The following is a 27,167-nucleotide window of genomic DNA, read 5'->3' as shown; positions in this document are numbered from 1 at the left end:
AGTGACCAAGCGATTAACTGAGAGGTTGGTAGAGAGAAATCCGGGGAGGAAAACAGCCTGCTTGAGCTTGTTTAGCTGGAGGACTGGTTCCTGTGTGGCAGCAAAGGAATGAAGGAATGTCAGTGCTTGTCAAACCTTTTCTTTTGTCTTGTTTCATTTTGTTTTGTCTTGAGACAGAGCTGTGCTGGTATGTTTTTTTTTTCCTGGTAGCACAAGCCTAAACATATCTGGGAAGAGGGAATCTCAGTTGAAGAATTACCTCCATTGGATTTTCCCGTAGAGAAGTCTGTGGGGGCATTTTCTCAATTGATGGGTGATGTGGAGAATGGGTGGGCGTTCTGGGTGGTATAAGAAAGCAAGATAAGCAAACATAAGGAGAAATCCAGCAAGTAGCATTCCTCTGTGATCCATGCTTCAGTTCCTGCCTCCAGATCCAGCCTTGGCTTCCCTCAATGATGTACTATAAGCCAAATAATCCCTTTCCTCCCTAAGTCATCTTTGACCAGTGGTTTTTTTTTTATCACACAGCCACAGAAACTGAATTAGTGCAGTAACCCAGGCTGCCCTTGAATTCGAAATACCCCTGCCTTATCCTCCTAAGTATACCACTTAGCATCTTGTTGCTGGTTTTTCGTGTGTGTGTGTGTGTGTGTGTGTGTGTGTGTGTATCTTGAGTGTGGGTTTATGCATGTGAGTGCAATGCCCATGGAGACCAGAAGATCCCTGGAAGTGGAGTTATAGGAGGTTGTCAGCTGACTGGGTATGTGTACTGGGAATTGAACTTGGAGCCTCTTTGAGAGCAGTTATACAGTCTTTTTCTTTTCCTTCCTTCCTTTCCTTTCCTTTTTCTTTCTTTCCCCTGAGACTGGGTTTCTTTGTGCAGCACTGGCTGTTTGGAACTTGCTCTGTAGACCAGGCTGGCCTCAATCTCACAGAGATCCGCCTGCCTCTGCCTCCTGAGCGCTGAGATTAAAGATGTGCACCACCACTGCCCAGCACATTTATACAATCTTAATTGCTGATCCATCTTTTCAGCTCATTGTTTTTATTTTCAGTAAAATAAAAAAATTGAAACAGTTCCAATCATTCCTGCTACTTAGTCTACTCATTTGTTTCTTGTTTTTGGTTTTTTTCCTGTTGAAGCACATTTTATCTTCACATCAACCCTGCAATGTAGTTATGATTAGTTTATAGATGAATAGAGAACTCAGACCCACCAAACAAAGTGATCCAGTGCTTTGTATGGGGGAAGGTGTGGAGGCAAAGCTGTGCCTTCAGTGCATTACCATCGAAATCAGAACAGCTGGCACACACAGAGGTACATAAGATCAAGGTAGAAGAGCAAGCCATGGGGCTGATACCAGTAAGTGAAGTCTATGGGAGGAGACAGGACCTGAGCTGACCTTTGAAACATGTGTATTAGTCTCATTAAGGACATCATGAGGTTGATAAGGGCTTGTTTTTTAATTACATTTTAAAACTTAACCTTATTTGGAAATAATTGTATATCCATGTGCCCTGGTAAGTAATATAACTTATTGCTTATAGATCCCATAACTCTTCTAAAAGGACAAATTCTTGCATTGGTAACATTTAATAAAACTACAGTAAAATACCATGGATAAGATAGTAACATAAATATAATCTATCAATGTAATTCAGGTTGCCCTGGTTTTCCTCCTATTCTGTGTGTATGTGTGTTTCTATGACAATTAATGACATATAAAACATGCCTCCTACTCCACAGCCAAGCTGAACAGGCCTATCACCACCAGGACCATTCAGATCAATCTTTTAAACTATACTCCATACCCTTCTGTTGGTGGGATGTTTTGGTCACACTCTGACAATAAAGTTTACATAAAAACTTAAATAATTTATCTAAGAAAATGTTTTGAGGTCTAAAAAGATAGTTTTGGGTTGGTAATTACAAGTTAGGATAGAAAGTGAAGTAAGTACAAAACTTTGGACCAAGACAGGATAGATAATGGAATATTTCCTCTGAATTTGCCAAATGCAAATGGATTGGACATTGTGAATGGAATTCTTACCTGGTAAGTGTTCTTATTGTATATAGTTTTACTGTGTTAGAGTTAAAACCTTCCCTTTTTTAGACAAAAAGGGGGAAATGTTGTAGGATATTTTGGTCACACTCTGACACTCCCAAGACTGACACTAAAGTTTGCTTTAAATCAGAGGGTAGAGCTAGCTACTAGCTGACCAAAATTAGCCATTGAAGTTTTGTAGGACTGGGTACATAAATCAAGACACGAGAAGTTCTAAGTAGGGGTTTAGAAAGGTTCTTGACCCTTTTGGATTGAGGAAGAAGAAAGAGAGAAGATCATTGGTTGCTTCTCTGACATTTCTCTGATCAATCTTCTTCTTACCCCAATATCTGACTCCCAAGTTTTTTATTGATAAAGAATAGTTTCTCTTCTTCCCTTCTCTCACCCCAGTCCCTAACCTAATTGCAACCTACTAGTTGCTTCTTTATTTTATCACTCAGGACTGTTATAGAAATGGGTAGATGGGGATGGAGAGATGGCCCAGTGGTTCACAGCACTTGCTACTCTTGCAGAGGTCCTGGGTTCAATTCCACACGGTAGCTCACAACTATCTGTAGCTCCAGTTCCAGGGGATCTGAGCCCCTCTTCTAACTAGGCACACACAAGGTTCACAAACATACATCTCCATGTTCTAGCATGCCACGCAATGGTTGGCAAATGTATTATGACTTTCTTCTGTTCTGTGACCAGAAACACTGTGTCATCTATCTGGATGGAATATGTCATTCAGGGCAACTTGAATTCTAATTTCTGGGCCATGGTCATCCTTGTTTGACTCAGCATTAAGTGTCTTCTTTAAAGTAGTCATTACTTTTGATTGACAGTTTTGGCACCCAACATGGTACCCAGCGACGACCACTGGAATTTTCTCCATTGGCTGGGGTACCACCACAGGCCTTTTCTCCTATCATCTCAGCATCACACCTTTTTGCATGAGTACCAGATCATAAAGATGCTGAAAGGCACACATTCCCTCCAACCCAACAGGTTAGGGGTGCCAGGGGGACTCCCCACAGGGAAGTTCTGAAATAACAGACTCAATTCTTGGATGAGAAGCAACTGTATTGTGGCTCTTCTGGTAAGACATGTGTGTAGGAGAGCTCTCACGTACCAGCAACCCTGACCATGCACGTTTGGGGGTAGGAAAGATAAAGGGAAGGAGGAAGGGGCGCTCGCTCTCTTGGGGCTGCGATCGAGGTGGGAGATAAGCAGAGTCCTGATCTCAGTTCTCGGCTTCTCATGTAAGTGACATCTCTCTCTCTAATAAAGTATCATTCGACTCCCCCCCCACCCCCAAAAAAGAATACTGTTCTCTCAGAGGACCCAAGTTTTGGTTCCTGATCAAGAAGAGCACAATTACCTGTAACTCCAGTTCTAGGGGATTTGAAATCCTCTTCTGGCCCCATGGTACTGCATGCATGTACCTACATACACTTAGGCATGCATATACACATAAAATCATCTTTTTTTAACAAAATAAGGTAGAAAATTTGAATGGACATTATTCCACAAAAGATGTATGTGCTACTTCAAACTCAAAAAAGTTGACTCCATAATGGTTCTTTTTTTATAACTTTTTTTTTGAGACAGAGTTTCTCTGAGTAGTTCTGTCTTGGAACTCACTCTGTAAATCAACTTGGTCTTGAACCCAAGAGATTCATCTGCCTCTGCCTCCTGACCGGTGGGCTTAGAGGCGTGTGCCAGCATCACCACTTAATATTCTTTTATAATTCTACTGACCATCAGTGCAATAAGAATTAGACAAAATTAACCACTGAATATATTTTTGCATTGACCCACTTAGAAGAAGTAACTTTTTGTTTTGGGGATGGGGCTCTCTAACCTCCTTGCCCTCCTTTTCTGTTAAAACTGTATCAAATCATTTTACTATATAGTTTTATTTCATGTGTAACTATATTGCTATACATAAAGTATGGCTTAATTTTTTAAAAGAGCTCTTATAGTTAAGGAAAAGATGTGTAAATAGCTACTGGACTCAACAGCATCAGCCCTCAAAGGAAGTGCAAAGCAGAACCACAGTGAGATCCAGTTCCTATCTGCTGGGGTGACTGTCAACAGAAAGCCAGTGTTGGCTGCTACATGGAGGAATTGAAACTGCCACGCAATGCTGATGGGCAGGAGAAATGCCGCCCTTTGGAGCACAATTAAATAAGTTATGAAATGACTCTGCAACTCCAACTTCCAGCTATAATTTCTAAGAGAAGTAAAAACCTGCATTTAGACAAGAAATTGTGAGTATAGCAGCTTCATGTGCAATGGTTGAAATTAGAATAGCTCAGTCCACTGGTAAGTGCATAAGTGAATTGTGCTTTAGACATACATGCAATACTACTGCTTGTTGAAAAGCAGCAAGCTGTGCTCACTTTGGCAGCACATTTACTAAAGTTGGAATAATACAGAGAAGATTAGCATGGCCCCTGGGCAAGTATTTCACTCAAATTCATGAAATGATCCATAGGTTTTTGAAAAGTGTGCTGATATATATCACACAGACACCCAACATGGCCTGAAGCAGATACCCATGCACCTATATTGGCAAAACACCAACATTTTGGAAAGAACATTGATTGCATACTAGTTCATTCATTTGCAGTGTATCTTCGCTCCTTTTCCTCAAGTTTGGAATCGGATCTGCTAAATTGGGGTTTAGCTGCTTGCATGCTACTCTGGGCCCTCAAACAAATCCATGTGAATGCAGTCCTTCCCCCTGTGTGAAGGAGCAGTCACACCCCTGTAACAGAATAGGAAGGAATATCTAGAACAATTTCAAGTTTTATCTTTTTGTATATGAACATAAATAAATAATAAAGAAGAGTGAGCTGCAGCATGCACTGATGCCAGAATAATTACACTGGGTAAATTTAAAAAGGACATATCTGACCCAGACTTCACAGGTGGAAATTCTTTTTTTCCCCACAGCCTCCTCCTTCCTTGTGCTGGAATTCTAGGCATGTGCCACCACACCTAGTTTATGTGGTGCGTGGGATGGAACCTAGCACACTAGGCAAGCACTCTACCAACTGATCTCCCACATCCACAAATAGTCTTTCAAAAAGAGAAGTCTGTAATATTAGCACCTGTAATCACACCACATTTCAGTTCCTCTGTGTTCCCAGTCCTCATGTGTGTTTGTGCGTTTGTCACTGCATGTTGGGGTATGCAGCCTTTTCTGCTTGCAACTCCTAAATTATCCTTCATCAGGATTTTATTTTGTTATAAGATTTTACGTTAAAGATTAAAATGCAGACAGGAAAATCACACATCCCTTAAATGCACAGCTCCACGAACCTCAAAGTGAATGCGCATAAGAAGAGCTTGCTTTGAAAGCAAGGATTCATTTCTCAGGGGTCACAGGTTGGATTGATGCGTGTGACACAGGCAGACCCAGCTGGGCATGAGTTAAAGCACCAAGGCAGACTCTTCTGTAACTGCCAAGTGCAGAGACAGAGTTAAGTGCCATAGGATGTGGGCAGAGGTGATGGAATGGGAGAAGAGAGAGGGGGTGGGCTGAGTCAGGAGTGTGGAAAATCATTAGAAGTGGAAGACTTTTGCCCCATGTGAATTCCATCCAGTTTGCTAACTGGCACTTATGCCCCCATCCGCCAAGACTAGGAGACAGGGATTCTATCTTCAGGTGGTGTCTGGAACAAACGGTAACCTTTCTCTGGAAACTGAATTTTTTCAGCCAGGTATTTTGAAGAAAAATAGGGCCAATCCAGCAATTCAGCCTTGAGCTGTGAGAAAACATGTTTGAGGGCCAAGGCTGAGGCCTAGTAACAAAGACTAAGAAGAGCTTGACTAGAGTTTGGTCAATGACAGAGCCTTTGTTGGCACAAGTAACCCACAGACTGTAAAACTTTCAGAATTGCTCCTGAAGCAGGTAGAGGTCAAAGGACAACTTGTAGAAGTAAATTCTCTCCTTTGACCATGTTGGTCTGGAGGTTGTGGTTGCCATATTGTTTAGCCTTGGTGGCAGGCATCTCCATCCTCTGAACCGTTTATTTCACCAGTCCTCCAATGTAAGTCTTAACACACAACATAGACTCGCTTGCTTGGTCATTTTGCAAGTTCTCAGGGGAGCTGAACAAGAAGACTGGCTGGATCCTGGTTCTTCCATTTAGCATTATTTTTCTGACTTGCAAGGGAGACTGATAAACCTTGATTAAACCTCTCCACTGATGCAGCAATCCAAATCAGACCAAATCAAACGGAATTAAATAAAGTCCATGTTTAATGGATATAGTGCGGCCGGATGGCCTTCCAGTCCCCCAGAGAGGAGTTGGGAAAGAACAGGAGGCAGTTTAAATACCCAGTGGGAGTGGTCTTGAGCACCTCTGGGGGGGAGGGGCATCATTTGGCGGGCTTTCTGAGATGTAGCAGGATTTGGAGGGAGATAGGGGAGGAGGGCTTGGGTGGAACTTTAACCATAACAGAGATGATGTCTGCTGTTAAATCAAGAATGAGTAGAAGTCACCCAGTGCACATTAACAGTCTAAGGATGGTGAGGTCTCACCAAAGGTATGAATAGCCCAGTGCTGCTTAAGGTCCCCTCCTGACTTAAATTCTATTATCCAGATCCCTAAAAGGATCCGTTCAAGTTAAAAGTCAAAATCTGAAAATGGAAATCTTCAGAGAATTAAACAGCAGCAGCAATTCTATAAAAAGTGCATTTATGGGGGGGCAGGGTCTCATGTATCCCAGGCTAGCCTTAAATTCACTATGTGTCTAAGAATAGCCTGGAACTTCTGATCTACCCACTCCCACTTCCCCAGTGCTAGCCTTGCAGGCTTGTGCCACCACACCCAGCTTATGTGATGCTGGACATCAAGCTTGGGTCTTCATGCATGCTACACCAGCATGCTGCCACCTGAGCTATACCCCAGTCCTTAAAAGTACATTCTAAAACTCATTCATACAGAGTTTTCTTTGTGCATGTGTATATACCTGTTTGTGTGTACATGCATGCATGTATGCATATATACATGGGGAGGCTGGAGGACAACCTCAGGTGACATCCTCAGCAACAACATCCACCTCCTTTGAAACAGCTTCTCTCATTGGCCTGCAGCAGGTCACCCAAGATAGGCTGTCCAAGGAGCCCCAGGGATCCTCCTGTCTCTGTTTTTCTTGAACTGGAATGTAATTGGGGGTTGCTGAGGTTGGAGAGATAAGTCAGCAGCTAAGAGCACTGGCTACTCTTCCAGAGGACCTGGTTTCAATTCCCATTACCCACATGATGGCTCACAACTGTCTGTAACTCTAGTTGCAGGAGATCTGATATCCTTGTTTGGCCTTTGAAGGCACTGCACACATGTAGTGAATAGCCATACATATAGGGAAAACATTCGTCCACATAAAATAAGTAAATCTTAACAAAATAATAATCTCAGTGTCACACAAAGACACACAAAGCAAAAAGTATCTTGGCTAGGCATTTCACTTTGCGAAAACGGTGTGCCTGAACCCAAGCTGGCTAGGAACACACCAGGGCCAACATGGATCCTGTCTTTTATCCCTGACATAGGTGATAACTGCATCTAATCCACACAAAGGGGGAGGGGAGGGTTTAGGAAACATGAGTCCTTGTTTGATTAATTTCCTTTGACAAACAAAACAAAACAAAACTCATTTCTCACACTAGCATACACTATCCAGCCAAGCTTATGTGAGTGCTAGGAACTGAACTTAGGTCTTCCAGCTGTGCCAAGCTATCTCCCACGACCCTCACACAGACTTTTCAATAATATTGTTGAAGTTTACCATGTGCCAGTCACTGAAACTAATCCTTAGCTGGGAAGGAACTCACAAATCATTGCCAGACAGATCTCAAAGTCAAAGCCAAAAAGTTAAGAGAAACCGTAACCGGGGCGGGGCCGAGGGCGAATGGGGCATGATATCCCACGTGAGAGGGAAAGGGGGGCGTTGTTTTGTTTTTAACTACATAGATGGGAAAGAGACATGCATTAGGACTTTACTATTTAGACTACCCCAGAAGCTGGTAAGTGCTGCAGGGAACAGGCCTGGGCATGGAATGGCAGCCGAGCCATCCCAGTGGACCCAGGTCGTGTTATACTTGCTGCAGCTGCCTCCATTGGCACTACAGGGAAACCACAGGTCTTAGCTAACACACTTCCCAGCTTCCCAAAGCCCATGCCTCTGCTAGGAGATGCCTACTTCAAATATCTCAGCGATGCCCAGAGGTTAGTATTATTAAGGTGTGCATCCGGTGGCAAGAAGGTATTGATGGGATTTTGGACAGGAAACTTGTCTAAGGATGTCACATGTGTTTAAGAAAGAAGGGAGAGTGGGAAGGAGGAGAGAAAAAGGAAAGGAAAGAGAGGCTAGAGGGAGAGAGAAGATAAAGTGGGAAGGAAGAAGAGAGAGAAGGAAATAACTAAAGTAAGTGAAGGCAATAAAGAAAAGAAAGGATAGAGGGAGGAAAGAAGGGAGAGCGAAAGCAGACAAAGAGAATAGAGGAGGGGAGAGATGAAGGAAGGAAAGAGTAGGGAGGAGAGAGAGAAGATCAAAGAAGGGACAAAGACATGAAAGGGAGGCGGCGAGAAGAAAGCGATAAAGGGAGGGGAGGAACCAGTGAGGATTAGTAGCCAGAAGGCCTAAAGAAGGCCAGGACTAGACGCTCGATACGCTCGTCGCTCACACGTAGGGACTCAACTGCACCGGACTGCAAGGCCCCGCCCCCTCCCCGCCTCTCGTCCTGCCAGCCGCAGGCCGGGCCTGCGCGAGCATTGAGGCAGTGGGCTCAGCGGCGGCGACATGTACCGGCTCCTGTCAAGTGTGACAGCTCGGGCTGCGGCCACCACGGGCCCGTCCTGGAGCAGAGGACGGCGCGGGGCGCACGGGCGACCGGGCCTGCCTGTGACGAGCCTTGGCTGGGCTGGGGGCCTGGGGCTCGGGCTGGGGCTGGCTCTCGGGGCGAAGCTGGCGGTGGGCCTGCGGGGCGCCGTCCCCACTCAGTCCCCCGCGGACCCCGAGGCTGCAAGTGCCGAGCAGCCGCAGGAGCAGACCCTGGGCCCCGGGAGCCCGCACACGCCTGCGCCGCCCGCAGCCAGGGGCTTCTCCAGAGCCATCGAGAGCAGCCGCGATTTGCTGCATCGGATCAAGGTGCGGGCCCAGCGGACGCCAGGGCGGCAGCTTCCGAGAAAGACTTCCCGTTTCCCGACCGCCGGGCCGCGGGTTGACGCTCTCGGGGTTGCTCGAGTCGCAGCTGAGGTCACCGACCGCGGAAGGGACCGCCCCTTCCCCTTTAAAGAGCGAGCCCTGGTTACCCCTCGCGGGCCATCGCTAGCTGAGCGAAACCCCTGCTCCGGTGGGCGGGGCCGGAGAGTGGGCGGGGTCTGAGAGGGCGGGGTCAGTAGGCCCAGCCTGAGAGCGCTTCCCTGTGTATAGAAACATTGCACTTTTGATACACCTAGATCTTTATTCTTTTCTCTTAGGATGAGGTTGGCGCCCCCGGCATAGTGATTGGAGTTTCTGTAGATGGAAAGGAAGTCTGGTCAGAAGGTGGGTTGCGCAAGTATTGTTTAGTGGCTCATTTTGTTTTTTGTTTTTTTTTTTTGTTTTTCGAGACTGGGCTGCACAAGTATTGTTTAGTGGCTCATTTTGTTTTTCGGTTTTTGTTTGTTTGTTTTTGTTTTTGTTTTTTCGAGACAGGGTTTCTCTGTATTGTTTTGGAGCCTGTCTTGGAACTCACTCTGTAGACCAGGCTGGTCTCGAAATCACAGAGATCCCCCTGCCTCTGCCTCCCAAGTGCTAGGATTAAAGGCATGCGCCACCAACGCCCGGCTCTAGTGGCTCATTTTGTAACTTGCTGAAATAAATACTGATATTTTATTGGTTGGAGTTGCAAAAAGTGGCACATATTGTAGAGACAATGTATCTGTAGAATAATCAGGCCGTTTTATCTTTCACTGCAAAGTTTAAAATGTAACTAACCAGGTTAGGTGTGTGGCTCACTGGAAATCACTTGGGTAACCTTACTGTGTAAAGCCTGGCTTCAAATCCAAAAGTAAGCAAATAATTAAAATGTGACTCAAGTTCAAAATGGCTTGTTTCTTCTCCCAGGTTACTCTTAAGAGTGGATTTATTGGCCTGAAAGTGTAATGTAGAACAATCCATTAAACATCCACCATCACATATAGCCCTTGTAGATAGACCTGATGAGTAAATAAAACTTCAGCTCTATATAATTTTATTCTTTAGTTCAGAAAGTTTTTTTATTCCCCATTTCTTTAAAAGGCACTATTCCAAATACTAGGGATACACAATATCACTTGCCCTTAATGAGTTACAATCTATTATTATTTTATTAGGCAGAAGTATTAATTGTTGGATTATTTTTTATCAACAGAAAGCTTGAAGTGGTTTGGAGTGTAGCACAGTTGGTAGGGAGCTCTCGGTATGATCCCTTGTACCACATAGATTAAAGTGGTGTTGCCCTGTGGTCCTATTGCTCAGGAGGTGGAAACTGGAGAATTAGAAGTTCAAGGTCACATGGTGTGTCCAGGCTAGCCTGAGTAACGTGAGACCCTAGTCCCCTCTCCTTCCCCCCAAAGTTAGAAGCTTTGAGAGAGGCATTTATATTTGTTTTATGATGTTTATCAAAGCACTGTTTTGTAATATAACTTCACTGTTGCAGACAAACTGCTCCAGTTGTCACCTCAGTTTTTATTAAATGATATTTCAGGTATTATTTAAGGAAAGTAGTAGTTTTAGAAGACGTTGCTAGCAGCAGTGGGATTTTGAAAAATTATACTTCCCCTGAGTATATGTGTATTCTAATCAATATAACTAGTTGGTGAAAAATCTTGTAGCAAAAAAATTTAATAAGACAGGCATGGTAACAGGCACCTATAACCCTAGCACTGAAGAGCTGAGACAGAAAGATCACCTTGAGTTTGAAGCCAACCTGGGGTGCAAACAGCAAGATCTTAACTCAGGGGCAGAGCTAAAGAGATGAGCTGTTGGTTTAAAAACACTTGCTGTTTCTGCAGAGCTCCTGCAGGGCTCCCAGATTAGGGTGGTGAATCATAATTGTCTGTAACTCCAGTCCCAGAGGCTCTGACATTCACTTCTACCCTCTATAAGATGTATGGGCACACATCCTACATGTATGAGTGTTTTGCCTGCATGTATGTCTGTGCACCATGTGCATGTTTGGTGCCCAAAGAGTCCAGACTTGACAATCCTCGAGTTCAATCCTAGGGACTCATATGGTGGAAGGAGAGAATCAACTCTTGCAAGTTGTCCTCTGGCTTTTATGTACACACACACACACACACACACACACACACACACACACCAGGGAGAAAGAATAAAAATAATAAATAGAATGTAATTAAGTGCCAGCTTTTAAGTGGGAGATTTATAGAAATATTTTCACTTACCACTTTATTTTTTTCAGACTTCAGTTCTTTAGATTTCTTACATCTAATTGCATACTTTCACCCTGTATATAAGATGAAATCAAACTGTTTTTCTAGAAGAAACTTTTAAAAATTAGCAGTATATTGTTTTTTCCCTGGTCAAGCTGGATTTGGTAGGTGTCTAGGGAGTTTGGCATGTTTTTACATTCATTTTGTGTCTGGCTATTTTTTTTATAAGGGTATCTGTATATTCATATATCTTCTATTTTTGTACACAAAATTAGCATACTATAAACTGTTCTGTATTTTGCATCTTCCCTTAACTATTTTTTTATTTTATTTTCCAGTTTAAATTTAGATAAGAATCAAGGTTGCTTCACAAGTCAGTTCCAGGTCCCTCTCCCATTCCCTCCCTTCCTCCCGTGCCCTCTCCCCCTGTGTCTGGCTATTTTAAAGAATTCAGTGAAGATACTCAAAAATGGAGAAGGCAATAATAATAATAAATAAGTTATTTAAAATGTGGAGTAGCAAGCATGATGATATAGATCTGGCTGCAACACTTGTCACTTCGTCTGGTACTAAAATCTGTACTAGTCAGGGTTTTCTAGAGTAACATAATCTATAGAATAAATCTCTCTCTCTCTCTCTCTATATATATATATATATATGTCTGTATGTGTGTATGTGTGTATAAAGTATGTTACACAATTTATACTGGAATTATATTTTAAATAATTGAATTATTTGGTTTCTGATTTTGTTTCATATATTTCTTTTTCAATCTATATGATATATATATATTATCTGTGTATATATGTACATATATATACCCACTGAAAGAGGGGGCGAGAGAAAGACATACACACACACACACACACACACATATATGGAATTTATTAGATTATGGTCTAACTACTCCAACAATGCCTGAGTATGAATGGAAAGTTCAAGATCCAGTGGTCTCTCAGTCCATGAGGCTATATATCTCAACTGGTCTTCAGTATATGCTGGAACCCCAAAGAAGCAGGCTTCAATGCCAGTAGTAGGAATAGACTTGCTAACAAGGTGAGGGCAAGCAGGCAGAGAGAGAAAGCTTCCTTCTGCCATGTCCTTATATAGGTTCCTAGCAGAAGGCTTGACCCAGATTAGATCTGGATTAAAGGTATATCTTCCTGCCTCAAAGATCTGGATTAGAAAGTATATCTTTCCATTTCAAATTAAGCAGAACAAGTGTGCTCTCTATTTGGGGGTTTTAGTTAATTCCAGATGTAGTCAAGTTGACAGTCAAGAATAGCTAAATTCCTGTAATCCCAGATGGAGGCAGGAGTATCTTGAGTTCAGTGCTAACCTGGGCTATGTAGCAAGATCCTGTCAGAAAAACACAAAAAAAGGGTAATCATCATATTGTTAAGATAAGAACAATTAATATCTGAGCATATCAGATGGGAAAGTGTTGGGTGCTAGGTAAAATTCCAGTTCAGCTATAAACTTAAATCATTAGGCTTCCTTTTGTTTTGTTTTTTGTTTTTTGTGGGTTTTTTTTGGTTTTTCGAGACAGGGTTCCTCTGTATTGTTTTGGAGGCTGTCCCGGAACTCGCTCTGTAGCCCAGGCTGGCCTCGAACTCACAGAGATCTGCCTGCCTCTGCCTCCGGAGTGCTGGGATTAAAGGCGTACACCACCAATGCCTGGCTGTCATTAGGCTTCCTATTGTCAGTATCAGCAAGACTCTCATCCCTCTAAGTCCAGTTTAAATATCTCATAAAATTGATACATAGCGTGTTTTAATTGATGCAGTTTCAGTGTCAGACTTACCACTTTATTTCCTTTGAAGGTCTAGGCTATGCAGATGTGGAGAACCGGGTACCCTGCAAACCTGAAACAGTCATGAGAATTGCAAGCATCAGCAAAAGTCTTACCATGGTGGCTCTGGCCAAACTGTGGGAAGCAGGGAAACTGGATCTGGACCTCCCCGTGCAGCACTATGTTCCGGAGTTCCCAGAAAAAGAATACGAGGGTGAAAAGGTAGTGACACCCCCAGTTCGTTCTCCCACTGGTATGTCACATGGTTTACACTGGAATTATAGTTTTAAATATCTAATGGAACTCTTTGGTTTCTTCTTTGGTTTCATAGATTTCATTTTCAATGTAAATGATACTTTGTTGACTACATTTCTGTAACTTAAAGCAAGGATCTGTGCATGGCATTTTCCCAACAACGTTTCTGTGTGGAGACTGTTAGTCTTCCATTCCAAGGCAGTTGGCTTGTTATTTGCAGGTTAACACTGTAATTGAATTTTTTTAAATTTTGATTTTTCGAGACAGGGGTTCTCTGTGTAACAGCCCTGGCTGTCTTGGGGAACTCACTTTGTAAAACAAGCTGGCCTCAAACTCATTGCGATTTACCAGCCTCTGCCTGCTGAGTGCTGGGATTAAAAGTGGGCACCGCCATGCCCAGCTGTAATTGAATTTTATGTTTTTTTTTAGGTTTCTGTCACAACAAGATTATTGATTTCCCACTTAAGTGGAATTCGTCATTATGAAAAGGACATGAGAAAAGTGAAAGAGGAGAAAGCTTATAAAGCCATGAAGATGATGAAAGGGTTAATGCCATCTGACCAAGAGAAAGAACTGAAAGAAAAGGGAGGCAAAGATCATGAAAAGAGCGACTCCCCTAAAGCAAAAGCCGAGCAGGAGAATGAAGCCAGGTGCCGGCACTCAAAGCCGGGCAAGAAAAAGAATGATTTTGATCAAGGCGAATTATACTTGAAAGAAAAATTTGAAAACTCAATTGAATCCCTAAGATTATTTAAAAATGATCCTTTATTCTTTAAACCTGGTGAGTGCTAACTCCTCTCCTAACAAAGTTGTTATTGAAGTCCTCTTTCTTCAGAAAACCCAAGGTGGTACCATCATAACTGCTGTCAGTAAAGTTAATGATTGTAATGGGCCAGAACAGTGCCTGCGTTGTGTGTGTGTGTGTGTGGTACACAACACATGCTTGTGGAGGCCAGAGGACAACCTTGGATATCATTCCTCAGGAAGAGTTCACCTTGGTTTGTTTTTTACATATCTATCTACCTGTCTATCTATCTATCTATCTATCTATCTATCTATCTATCTATCTATCTATCTATCTATCGCTCTGTGTGTGGAGGTTGAAGAACAACTTCCAGGATTCAGTTCTCCTTCCTCCATGTGGATCTCAGGGGTTGAACTCAGGGCATCAGTCTTGGCAACAGATACTTTTACCTCTGCAGCCATCTTGCCAACTCTGCCTTATTTTTTAAACCAGTTTTCATTGACTGGTGCCCACCAATAAGTCTAGTCTGGCTGGCTGACCCTAACCTGTCTTTGCCTTCCTAGACCTAGGATTGCAAGTGCATCATAACTTTTTTTTTTTAAAATGTGGGTTCTGGGGATTGAACTGAGATCCTCCTACTTGCTTTACAAGCTCTTTACCAACTGACTTATCTCCCCTAACAGCCAGGCAGGTAGCTGTTTAGCTTTCGTGTCATGAAAGGCTTCCCAGTCATAGAAGATGCTCAGTACCAAGATGCACAGTTCATGGGAACTGTGGTGACTGTTGAGACAAAACCTGGTCACAGGTGGAGAGGCAAAGGTGTTGCTGCTACACGTGTATGTGATTAGCAGGTAAAGGCTTAGCAGCCTGTTTTATACCTTTGTTCCTTAAGAAGCTAGTGTCCATCAACTCACCTTTACTTCCCCTAAAAACTGAACTATAAAAATAATTGTTTTTTCTTTGGGGTAGTGGCTCACTGTGAAGCTCAGGCGGCCTCAAATGTGGTCCCCCTGCCTCAGTCTCGCAAGTGCTGAGATTATAGGTGTGTAGCATCATGCTTGGCTTTATCTTTATTTTTTATATAATTTTTTTCTTAAATTCACCATAGATTGATGTACTGTTTTCAGTTTGAAAGTCATTTTATGGGACTGGAGAGATGGCTCAGTGGTTAAATGTAAGCATGTATTGCTTTCACAGAGAGTCTGAGCTCAGTTCCCAGCACCCATATAGCCACTCATAACTCCAGCTCCATCCTGGAATCTCATGCCCTCTTCAGGCCTGGGAGGTCAACTACCCTAAGTAGGTACTCAATTTCCCCATGCACTTAATTTTTTTAAAATACATAAATAAAAGAATTTACTATGAATCAACATTTTATATAAATATAACTAAGAAGATCAATGAAAATATAGTTATGGATTTTGTTTTTAAAAATAAGGTTTCTACCCATTTTTAGTATGGATCATAAAATCTTAAGAAATAAAAACCCAAAATAAACCATATGTGTATATATATTTATATTTAAACATGTATTTGAAACCAAATTTTTTATGTTTACATATATTTTATTAAAATAAGTCATAACTGGGCAGTGATGGTGCATACCTTTAATCCTAGCACTCAAGAGGCAGAGGCAGGTGGATCTAAATAAATAAATAAACTCACATGCCTACTTATACCTTAAACAGTGGGATGTGTTGAGGAGAACACGGCATTTATTTGATTAAGGGCTAGCTAATTGTGTGGTCCAATGGTTGGGCACTGGCCTACCATGCACAATGATGTTTGTGTTGCTATGCAGATGGCCTGTAAAGGTTTTTCAAGGGCAAATCTAAATTTGAGGGCAACCTGTGACTCAGTTTATCCTCCCCTTGGCATCCAAAACTTGTGGGCAATCAGATAGCCAGAAGGAAAATGCCTTCAGGTGCACATTTTGGAAAAGTAGCTCTGAGTCCTAATGACCTCTAAAGCTCTAGTTAAGGACTGACACCCTAGAGACCCAGCAACTCCACTCTTGCCCTTAAGTGTACCAAAATGTAAAATAAAGTTGTTCTGCCTTGTATCTGTAAAAAGAAAGTCGAGAGGCTGTGCATCTCTCTGTTATATCATTGCTCTTCTAGGAACTCCAGGGTTTTTTTTGTTTGTTTGTTTGTTTGGTTTGTTGGGGGTTTTTTTTGTTTTTGTTTTTGTGGTTTTGGTTTCTCTGTATTGTTTTGGAGGCTGTCCTGGAACTCACTCTGTAGACCAGTCCGGCCTTGAACTCACAGAGATCCACCTGCCTCTGCCTCCAGAGTGCTGGGATTAAAGGCATGCGCCACCAACGCCCTGCTGGAACTCAGGGTTTTAGCTTGTGCTGTGCTAGGATTCAATTCTAGCACTTGTCTGGGGTTCAATTCTAGCACTTTCTATTTGCCCCCAAAAAGACAATGGGGAAATCAAATTTGTTTTTCTTCCACCTTTCTATTTGATTGCCAGTTTGAAGGATTTTGTTTTGTTTTGAGGTGGGATATATTTGCTTATTTCATTTTCAGATAAAAGAGGAGATTCATGCAACTTTAAAGTCCCTGTATTGATCATTATGCCACTCTGTGTTCTGGAGCAGGCTCAATTAAGCGTGGACATTACAAAGTTAACTCAGGGGAGGGCACGGGAGAAGGGGAGGGAAAGGGAGAGGGACCTGGAACTGACTTGTGAAGCAACCTTGTTTCTTATCTAAATTTAAACTGAAAAATAAATAAATTAATTAAAAAAAAAACAAAGTTAACTCAGTGTGTTGGCACGTCATCCACAACCTACTTTTAGATGTTGAAGTAAAATATTACAACTTTAAAAGTATGTCTGTTTTTAATGGGAATGTATTTTGCATATATTTAAATAATAATCAAGCATTTTCTTCCCTTCTCCCCATGCAATGATGTCTCAAGGTAGTCAGTTTTTGTATTCAACATTTGGCTATTCCCTGCTGGCAGCCATAGTAGAGAGAGCATCGGGACATAAATATTTGGACTATATGCAGAAGATTTTCCATGACTTGGACATGCTGACAACTGTACAGGAGGAAAATGAGCCCGTGATTTACAACAGAGCAAGGTAAAGTACCATCTGCTGTGTCCAGCTGTGTCACATCTTAACACTGCGCCGTCAGTTTGAAACACAGGCTGCCCTTGTTTCCTTTCCAGAATCAGCTTGCCACATGCTGGGAGCCTTTCCACATGCTTGTTCTTCATGAGTAAAGTGAAAGAAATGCATATGCTTGTGGTACCCCAAGATGTTTAGTAAATCAAGCATGGTGTCTCACACCTGTAATCCCAGTACAAAGAAGATGAGGTACAGGGATTACTGTGAGTTCAAGACCAATCTAGACTTCATAGTGAGTGCCAAGCTAGAGCAAGACTAACACAAAGGGGAAGGGGGAAAATGAGAACTATAAAGAAAGTAGCAGTCAAGACTTAAGCATCTGAGTAAGTAAGCCAAAATTCTACCTATTATGTGCTTACATAATTTGGTCTTTAAACATCTTTTCTTATTTTTAATGTTGTGTTTACCTCTTATTTTTCATTACTTAAAGTTTATTTTGAAGTAATTCTACTTAGAAAAAGTTGCAATAGTATAACAAATTCATATAGACCTGTCATCCAGAGTCCCCAGATGTTATAGTTATTCCATATTTATATTATCTGATTATACAATGATGTTTCCTGAGCTATTTGGAAATAAGCTGCAGACATGGTATTCATAACTCATAAATGCTTAAATGTGTATCTTCTAAAAATGAGGACATTCATGCAGTGGTTTAATCAAATCTGCAAACTTCATTTCCAGTGATGTCCTTTGTAACATACACTCACAGATGTACATATGCACATGCGCATGGCTTCTGGTCCAAGGACTGACCTGGTAATCCGCATCTCATTTACTTGCTCTGTGTCTCAGAAGTAACAGTGTTTTAGTGGCTTTGTTAAAGTGGTACCAGGTTTCTCTTCTATTTTTTAAAGATTCTTTTTTCAAGACAGGGTTTTTCTGTATTGTTTTGGAGACTGTCCTGGAACTCACAGAGATCCACCTGCCTCTGCCTCCCAAGTGCTGGGATTAAAGGTGTGTGCCACCAATGCCCGGCTTAAAGATTAATTTTTATTTGTGTGTGAATGTGTACGTGTGTATTTGTGTGTATGAGTATGCAATTGACCTAAGATTCCAGAAGAGGGCATTGGATCCCTGGAATTGGAGTTGTGAGCTGGGTGCTGGGAATCAAACCTAAGTTTTCTAGAAGAGTAACCAGTGCTTTTAATCACTGAACCATCTTCTCCAGCCCTTCTCTGCTTCTACATTTGTTGGTTGGAATTCTATTAGAAGAAAACTATTTTCCTCCCTTATTATCTATGTGTTTATTCATACTACTATGCATTTGTGGGTTACTTTGATCAATGAGTCAGACTCTGTCATTGCTATTATATGGGCAAATGGTTATTAAGTTGCATATATTTTGTTTGCTTGTTTGTTTTTTGAGACAGTTTCTCTGTGTAACAGCCTTGGCTGTCTTGGAATTTGCTCTGTAGACCAGGCTGGCCTCAAAACTCTGCCTCTGTCTTCTAAGTGTTCACCACCCACACCACCACCCAGCATATATATGTGTGTGTGCATGTATATATCTCTATATCTAAATATCTAGATATTTAGATATATTAGTTATCTGTATGTGTTTGCATGAATTTATGTGATATGTGTTGCAGGTGCTCATGGAGGCTAAAAAAGGGGTGTCAGATCCCCTGAAACTGGAGTTTCAAGCAGCTGTGAGTCTCTTAGTTTGAGTGCTGGGAACTGAACTCATGTCTTCTGCAAGGGCAGTAAGTGCTCTTAACTGCTGAGCTATCTCTCCAACCTCCTATATGTATATATTTTTATTTTTTGAGTTTTGAGACAACTTCATTATGTAGCCCAGACTGGCCATGAACTCAAAATCCCCCTATCTCAACCTTCTGAGATCGAGGATCAGAAGCATGTAATACCGTGCCCAGTGCATATTTTTAATCAGTGTTTTATAGCTGATATTCTGTATATTAACAGTGAACATTAAGATGCTCATTTTTGTGTGTTCATTGTGTTGGAATGAGGAATGTTGTAATACGAATTAATAAATGACCCAAAGACTGATATTGGGGTTCAAACTTCAAGCTGAATATCAGAAAAGCAAAGCAGCTGGTCACTAGTTCTCACCTCTACCTCAGGCTGAAGGAGCTGATCCTGTCTCCACGAGCTCTCACCAAGCCTCAGACTGTAACCTCTCCTCAGAATGGCTGGAGAATGAATGCCTCATGCTGAATCCTTGCTCCTGTCTTTTATACCCCTCTAGTGTTGAGATTAAAGGCATGAATTATAATTCTCTTTTAGACTGATTTTTTTTATGAGACAGGGTTTCTCTGTATTGTTTTGGAGGCTGTCGGTCCAGCTTGGCCTCAAACTCACAGAGATCCGCCTGCCTCTGCCTCCCGAGTGCTGGGATTAAAGGCGTGCACCACCACGGCCCGGCTCTCTTTTAGACTGATTCAATCTTGTATAGATCTGGGTGGCTCTGGATTCAGAGATCTGTCTACCTCTTAATCCTGAGTCCTAGGATGTGTTCCCCTACCTCCTAGCTTCTGGCTGCTGGGATTAAAGGTGTGTGCCTGGCTTCTATGACTTGTGGCTGACTTTGTTTCTGAATCTTCAAGCAAGTCTTAATAAATCATAAATAATATATCACCACAGAATGTTCTCCTTACTATGAGTTCAGTTTTTAAGAATTGGAATAGTAATATGCTTCAAAGGGCCTTATTGGTACTTTCAAAAGAAACAAATGAAATGGTGGTACTTTGGGAGTTTTAAGCTTTATTTTCCCATCTCCACATTAGTTTTGTTCAGTCTTACATTGTTTTTGCTCAGTTATCATTTTAAGTTGCCACCTTATTTTAAAGAATTAAGTATGCATTACAAATCAGTCTGTGACCTAAAAGACACAGAAGAAATTAGGTTAACACAAGTAATGAATTTTAAGTTTTGAAAAGGCCTGTGGCTCTTGAGCACTTGAGACTCTCACTGTTTGGGATCACATCGTCCGGTGTTATCTGTAGGTCTAGCATCATACTCTACTGGGAATGTAAGAAGAGGACAAATGCAAATGCCAGGGTTTGTCAGTGGAATAGAAAGAAAGACTCTCTAGTGCCAACAGCATACTTATATGAGCTTATTGTGAATTAGACCTAAAATTTAAGATGAGTAAGTCTGTGTGAGAGGGGGAGAAGGACATTGTGTGTACTGGCTGAGCTTTGCTTTTATGATCTCTCTCTCTCTCTCCTGTGTGTGTGTGTGTGTGTGTGTGTGTGTGTGTGTGTGTGTGTGTGTGTAAACCCATGAGTGTACATTCAGAAGCCAGGGAGTCAGGTGTCCTTCTCCGTCTCTCTTTGCCTTACTCTCTTGAGATAAGTTCTCTTACTGAACCTTGGCTAGACTGCCAGCAAGCTCCTGGGCTCCACCTGCCTCCGGCCCCAGCACTGGAGCTCCAGACATGTGTGGGCATATTGGACTTTTATGTGGGTGGTAAGGATTCTAACTCAGGTCCTTATTCTTGCACAGCAAGCACTCTTACCCATTGACTATCTCCCTAGCCCAAGCCTGTTTCTCATCTGAAAGCCAAGGCTCTGTAATTGTGCAGATTGTTGATCAGCTATCATTTGCTATTTCATAACTTGCAAAAAATCAAAATATAGCATGTGATGGTGAGTTAGTCTTTTTTTAGCTCTCATTCTTTGAAAAGCTACAATAGATATTTAGTGGAAGGGAAGGGTCCTATCAGTTCAAATATAAAAGGTTTGCTTATTTGTTTGGTTTTTTTAAAAAAAGATTTATTTGCCGGGCCGTGGTAACACAGACTTTAATCCCAGCACTCGGGAGGCAGAGGCAGGCGGATCTCTGTGAGTTCGAGGCCAGGCTGGACTGACAGCCTGCAAAACAATACAGAGAAACCCTGTCTCGTAAAAACCAAAAATAAAAAAACAGATTTATTTATAAAAATTATGTATGTATATGATTGGGTATATGTTTGTTCATATGAGTCAGGTGCCAGTAGAGGCCAAGGAAGCTGCAGATCCCTAGATCTGGAGATATAGGAGGTTGTGAGCTTCCAGACATAAGTGCTGCAACTGAACTCTGGTCCTCTGCAAGAGCAGTGTGTGCTCTTAACTGCTGAGCCCTCTTTCCAGCCCTGATTTGCTTGGATTTTGATAGGACCTTAATGATCCCACCTGAAAGTGGTAGTTGATTCATTGTACTTATAAGTACTGCTGATATAAATAAGGCCCTAAGGCTGAGGATGTAGCTCAGTTACTAGAGCGGTTGCATAGCCTGCGGGAAGCTCTATGCATATATGCCTCCTTAGCATTTCATAAAATCAGATATGGTAGCACAGCTTACCAGAATACCTGACTACAGAGAAAGTCTGAGAACAGCCTTGGCCACTAGAGACTTTGTCTCAAACAAACAAAAAACAAACACAAAATAAGACAACTAAAAAAAATATCACCTCTACCTTATTTTGATATGATTTGATACATTATTTCTTTAGGCCTTTAAACTCAACTCTGATTCTTTTTTGTGGGTTTTCTTTTTTGTTATTTGTTTGTTTGTTTTGAGACAGAGTCTATCTCTGTGTAGCCTTGGCTATCCCAGAACTGGCTATGTAGACCAGGTTGGCCTTCTGCTCACAGAGATCCTTTACCTCCTGATTGCTGGGACCAAAGGGGTGTGTCACTATATCTGTCGTTCTTTGTAATTTTTTTTAAAGATTAAAGGCATAGTTTTTTAGAGCTGTTCGTGGAGTAAAGGTAATATTTTCAAAAATATGTATCCAGGCCAGGAGTAGTGGCACACACCTTTCATCAAAGCACTAGAGAGGCAGAGGCAGGAAGATCTCTGTGAGATCAAGGCCAGCATGATCTACAAAGTGAGACCCTGTCTCCAAAACAAACAACAATGAATCCACAAAAATATGTACCCAGAAAAACTTTAAAATTAGTAATCACATTCCTTCCAATAGTTTTCTATACTATTTTATAGAAAATGAGATGTTTACAGCTTTGTTAGTCTACTGGCTGTTGGCATAATCACACTTGTTATATCATATTTGTTGTAATACCTTGACCAATACTCTTTAGAGTTACTGAAGAATATTTGTCTCTTTTGTCACTTCTTAGTGTATGTGTACATTCGTTTAATGTATCACCATTGAGGCAGAACATGATGATACACAACTGCACTTGGTAAGCTGAAGCAAGAGGATGAAGAGAGAGAGGTCAGCTTGGGCTACAGAACAAGTTGTATACTAACCTGGGCTACAGCGAGACCCTGTCAAACAGAAAAACAACATAGTGAAACCTGAGTGCATCACTATTTCCTCCAGCGTCTTTTTTTGTTTTTGTTTTTGTTTTTGTTTTTTTCCCAGACAGGGTTTCTCTGTATTGTTTTGGAGGCTGTCCTGGAACTTGCTTTGTAGACCAGGCCTGCCTCTGCTTCCCAAGTGCTGGGATTAAAGACGTGTGCCACCAACGGTCTGCTCATCCAGCATCTTATACCTCAAAATATTCATTTATTTTTTATCAGAACTGTAGCACAAAGCCAGTTTGATATAAGGGAGGGGTGGACTTCATGCCTAGCTGATTCCATTATTGTCCTGAATAAAACTGAGGCTTTCCTAGATGCAAGAATAGGAACCGAAGATTGTTCAGCAGTTAAGAGCACTGGCTACTTTCCCAGAGGTCCTGAGTTCAATTCCACGCAACCACATAGTAGCTCACAACTATCCATAGTGATATCTGGTATCCTCTTCTGACATGCTGGAAGAACACTGTATACATTCTCAAACTAAAAGGATAGGAACAGTGATTCTGTATAGGTAATATACAATATTAAGTCTGTAGAGAAAAATACACTAATAGTAAATAAAATAAGTCTAAGCTAACATCCACAAGAGCAAATGTATGATTTTGCCTTTGAAGGGAACTTGGTTTGTTGGTGTAGAAATCCTTAAGTTGATCCATTGCTTTATTAGGTCTCACTTTCTGTTGGTGTAATACTTGCAATAAAAATCTTATTTTGAGGCTGGGTAAGCTCAGTGATAGAGTGCAGTACCGTATGAAACAAAGGAGAACCTTCTGGCTTGCTAAATTGATGGATTAAAACAAAACAAAGGAGTCCTCTGGACTGTTATACTTGATATTATAGGTATGGCTTCACCTTCTGTTTGTTTCCTGGTCTTTTAGAACTAAGCATTGTTCTTGGTTTAAGCTCTTTCATGCCTTTGGCTGACAGACTAGCAGGCTCATCTTAAATGTGGCTGTTTTGGTTTTATTTTATTTGGTTTTATTTTTCAATGAGTTTTTATTAGCAATTTCACCATGATCTAGGGCCCCCTCACTACTCAGATATAGTGACAGAGGAGATGCAGGGTAGAGCCAGGTCAGCTCTTCCCAGGAAGTATGTCTTCTGCTTGGAAGTCATCCTAGGCTGAGACCCAGGATGTAGCATGTACACATGATACTGCCACTTGCACAGAGATGTTGCCCCTTTGTGGTCATTGCCTTCTTAGCATCAGGGAAAGTCCTGGCAGTTCTTCTTGGAAAGGGGCTGTCAAGAGGGGCAGTCTTGTAGTTCCTCCTCCTCCTCTTCTTCTGAGACAGGGTTTCTCTGTGTAACAGCCCTGGCTGTCCTTGAACTCACTCTGTAGACTAGGCTGGCCTCGAACTCAGAGATCTGCCTGCGTTTGCTTTCCAAGTGCTAGGATTAAAGGCATGTGCCACCAACGCCTAGCAAGTCTTGTAGTTCTTAATTTCAGTTTCCTGCCCTCAGTCATGGTGCTGACTCTAAAAGCTGCCCATTAAGAGCTAAGTGCAACCATTAGCAACGATAGCAATGTCAGACAGGATGCTTCACTCGAAGTGTTAATGCCATGTTAAGTGAGGTTGCTATTTGTAGTTGATTCTGTGCTGTACCAGGTTGTGTTTTGCTGTACCACAGATGGAACCCAGGGCCTCACCCATGCTAGGCAAGAGCGTCACCACAGAGCTACACCCCCAGATCCTTATCATGTGCATTTTTAAATTTAGCTGGCTTCTAAGCCTCTTATACTAAAAAAAAAAAAAAAAAAGAAGAAGTAATACGTAAGTGCTTTGAAAACATTTTCAAGCCAGGAGGTGGTGGTACACGCCTTTAATCCCAACCCAGCAAATACCAGCAACTTTCAAGAATTTGTGTTCCATTTTTAAAGAAGAAAGCCCCTAAGAATAGTTCTGTTTACCATTCTACTGAACAAAATTTTCACAAAAAGCTAATTTGAGCCAGGTGTTGGTGGCACACGCCTTTAATCCCAGCACTCGGGAGGCAGAGGCAGGCGGATCTCTGTGAGTTCGAGACCAGGCTGGTCTACAAGAGCCAGTTCCAGGACATCCTCCAAAGCCACAGAGAAACCCTGTCTAGAAAAAAAAAAATTAGTAGTTCAGGTTTACAAGCTTAGAGTTATTATTATCATTTGAATCATACTGAAAGTTTATGGTTAGTTTGTACTTGTATGTGTGCTTACTACACTGAAATAGAGCCCACCTCATTTTTACACAGTCCTATTCATTGCCATATGTAAAGTTAATAATAATATACTAAAATTTTAATGACCATTCTTACTTTATTTTAGATTTTATGTTTACAATAAAAAGAAACGTCTTGTCAACACACCTTACGTGGATAACTCCTATAAATGGGCTGGTGGTGGATTTCTGTCTACAGTGGGTGACCTTCTGAAGTTTGGGAATGCAATGCTGTATGGTTACCAAGTTGGGCTATTTAAGAATTCAAATGAAAATCTCCTACCTGGATATCTCAAGCCAGAAACGATGGTGATGATGTGGACCCCGGTCCCTAACACAGAAATGTCCTGGGATAAGGAGGGCAAGTATGCAATGGCGTGGGGTGTTGTAGAAAAGAAGCAAACATACGGTTCCTGCAGGAAGCAGCGGCACTACGCCTCACACACGGGAGGAGCAGTGGGTGCCAGCAGCGTCCTGCTGGTCCTCCCTGAAGAACTGGACCCAGAAGCCATAAATAACAAGGTTCCCCCACGAGGAATAATCGTCTCAATTATATGTAACATGCAATCCGTTGGCCTCAATAGCACTGCTTTGAAGATTGCCCTGGAATTTGATAAAGACAGAGCCGAATAACCCTGAATGGTGCCGGCCCACAGTGAGCCTTTTGTTCTTTGAAATGTTGACATCCCAAAATACATAAAATTTTAAGAATGCATTTGTAATAGAGTACAGTTAAATGTGGAGAATTATGTACCTCTAATTGCTTAATTTTGTAACTGCCTTCTTATTGTACAATTAGTTCTTTACACTCAGGGAAATAACATTTGTTTCTACTTTTCGAAAAAAAAGTGTTAACTCTTGAAATAAAATATTCTGATAAAAGACAGTACTTTTTAGTCTTTAGGTTTTTTAGTTTTACTTTCTTTATAGTCTTGCTGTGTAGCATAGACTGGCTTTGAACTTCAGCCTTTCTGCTTTACCTCTCAAGTCCCTGCTAATAGGCATGAGTCACTACACTAGTTAAAACATCACTATCTGAATGTGTAATAGAGAAGATCCCATGTAACAGAAGACCTTTTAATGTAACAGTGAACACACATTCATGAGAAATACGTATGCATGATATATTCATGAGTATTCTTGAATATATACATAGCAGCTTAGAAGAAGCATGTATCCATCCTCCCACCATTCCTGCAATTGAAGACTAACGCAATTGGGTGGATCTGGGGCAGTCTGTAAAGAGGTTGCTGATAAGGTATGGTAGTTGTCCCAAGACAGCCTGCAGTCAGTCCCTCAGTTTGTCACACATGGGTTTTCCAATGTGGCTGCTCGGCTACTATGTCATGGTTGTGTGCTTAAGAGCAACTTAAGGAGAGAGGAAGAGAGGATGAGAGTGAGTGGAAATACAACATAGCAGGCACATGCAGTATATGTTACAAGCCAGCCAGAATTCACTACGTCTGTTTGTTTACATCACTGTGATCAGATACCTGTCAGAAACAACAGAGGAAAATGAAGGCTTGCATTGTCAGAGTTGCCATCCATCATGGCAAGGAAGGCACATGGTGACAGAAGCAGGTAGTACAGCAGAGACAGTTCTATACCATCACATGTGACAAATGCTATTGATCTAAGAGTCACAGGTCGACCCTGATACATTGTAGGGAAGAATACTGAAAATCATTAGGAGCCATCTTGAAGGTAGGCTCCAGACAGCTTACTGTAGTGTTGACTTTGGGATATTTTGTTGCAATAGTCCTGGATGGTATATGCTGGAGATTATCCATGTGCCAGTGGACACAGGGAGACACAAGAGTTTTTATATACCTTATGAAATAATTTTTCTGTATTTCTCAGCCCTACATCTATTTCTTCACTTTCTCTTTGAACAGTAAATCAATATCTGGGTTGAGTGAATTATGGTTAGCAGCAGTGCCTTTAAACATGTCCATATCTTCCTGGCATGTAAAAGGTGTAATCCTATGCTGTAAACTCAGTGCTAAGGGTCCCTGAAGATTGCTGGCCTGCACATTGCCTGGGTTCAGTGGGAGTTCTTGTCTCAAAAGGGGAGAACAAACATAAGAGTACATTGGACTGACTTCTGATCTCCACAAGCACACTCACTTTTCTTACCCAATGCAGTCAGAAACAGCACTGGTAAGGAAGTCTTCATATCTTAAGAAGGGATCTGTCTCTAGTGATTGACGCTTATTCAGAAAAAAGACACACTCCTGTCTTGTTTCTGTTCTTTCTCCTGAAACTTGTCAAGGGAGATCATTGGCTGCA

The 27,167-nt window shown here is 41.8% G+C and overlaps 1 protein-coding gene and 1 non-coding gene across 3 annotated transcripts; both read left to right on the top strand.

Annotated features, from left to right (window-relative positions):
* The first annotated feature begins 4,442 nt into the window (after window positions 1–4,442).
* LOC121137721 lies at window positions 4,443–4,549 on the top strand. Its single transcript, XR_005875028.1, has one exon. It is a non-coding gene; the product is annotated as a U6 spliceosomal RNA (small nuclear RNA).
* A 4,239-nt stretch (window positions 4,550–8,788) lies between these two features.
* Window positions 8,789–25,764, top strand: Lactb (lactamase beta). 2 transcript variants are annotated; one of them, XM_040739917.1, is made up of 7 exons: window positions 8,789–9,209; window positions 9,542–9,608; window positions 13,303–13,493; window positions 13,956–14,307; window positions 17,196–17,361; window positions 22,497–22,562; window positions 24,986–25,114. In XM_040739917.1, coding segments are annotated over exons 1-7 (1,191 nt in total). In that variant the 5' UTR covers window positions 8,789–8,861; the 3' UTR covers window positions 24,987–25,114. The 2 variants fall into 2 exon arrangements, with proteins under 2 accessions (XP_040595851.1, XP_005075564.1); XM_005075507.4 differs by lacking the exon at window positions 22,497–22,562 and having other exon boundaries at window positions 8,797–9,209; window positions 24,986–25,764.
* The last annotated feature ends 1,403 nt before the right edge of the window (window positions 25,765–27,167 follow it).

The sequence above is a fragment of the Mesocricetus auratus genome, unplaced genomic scaffold, assembly GCF_017639785.1.
Source record: "Mesocricetus auratus isolate SY011 unplaced genomic scaffold, BCM_Maur_2.0 Super-Scaffold_100691, whole genome shotgun sequence".
Lineage (NCBI taxonomy): Eukaryota > Metazoa > Chordata > Mammalia > Rodentia > Cricetidae > Mesocricetus > Mesocricetus auratus.
The sequence above is the reverse complement of the archived record's forward strand: the minus strand, read 5'-3'. Positions and strand labels throughout refer to the sequence as shown.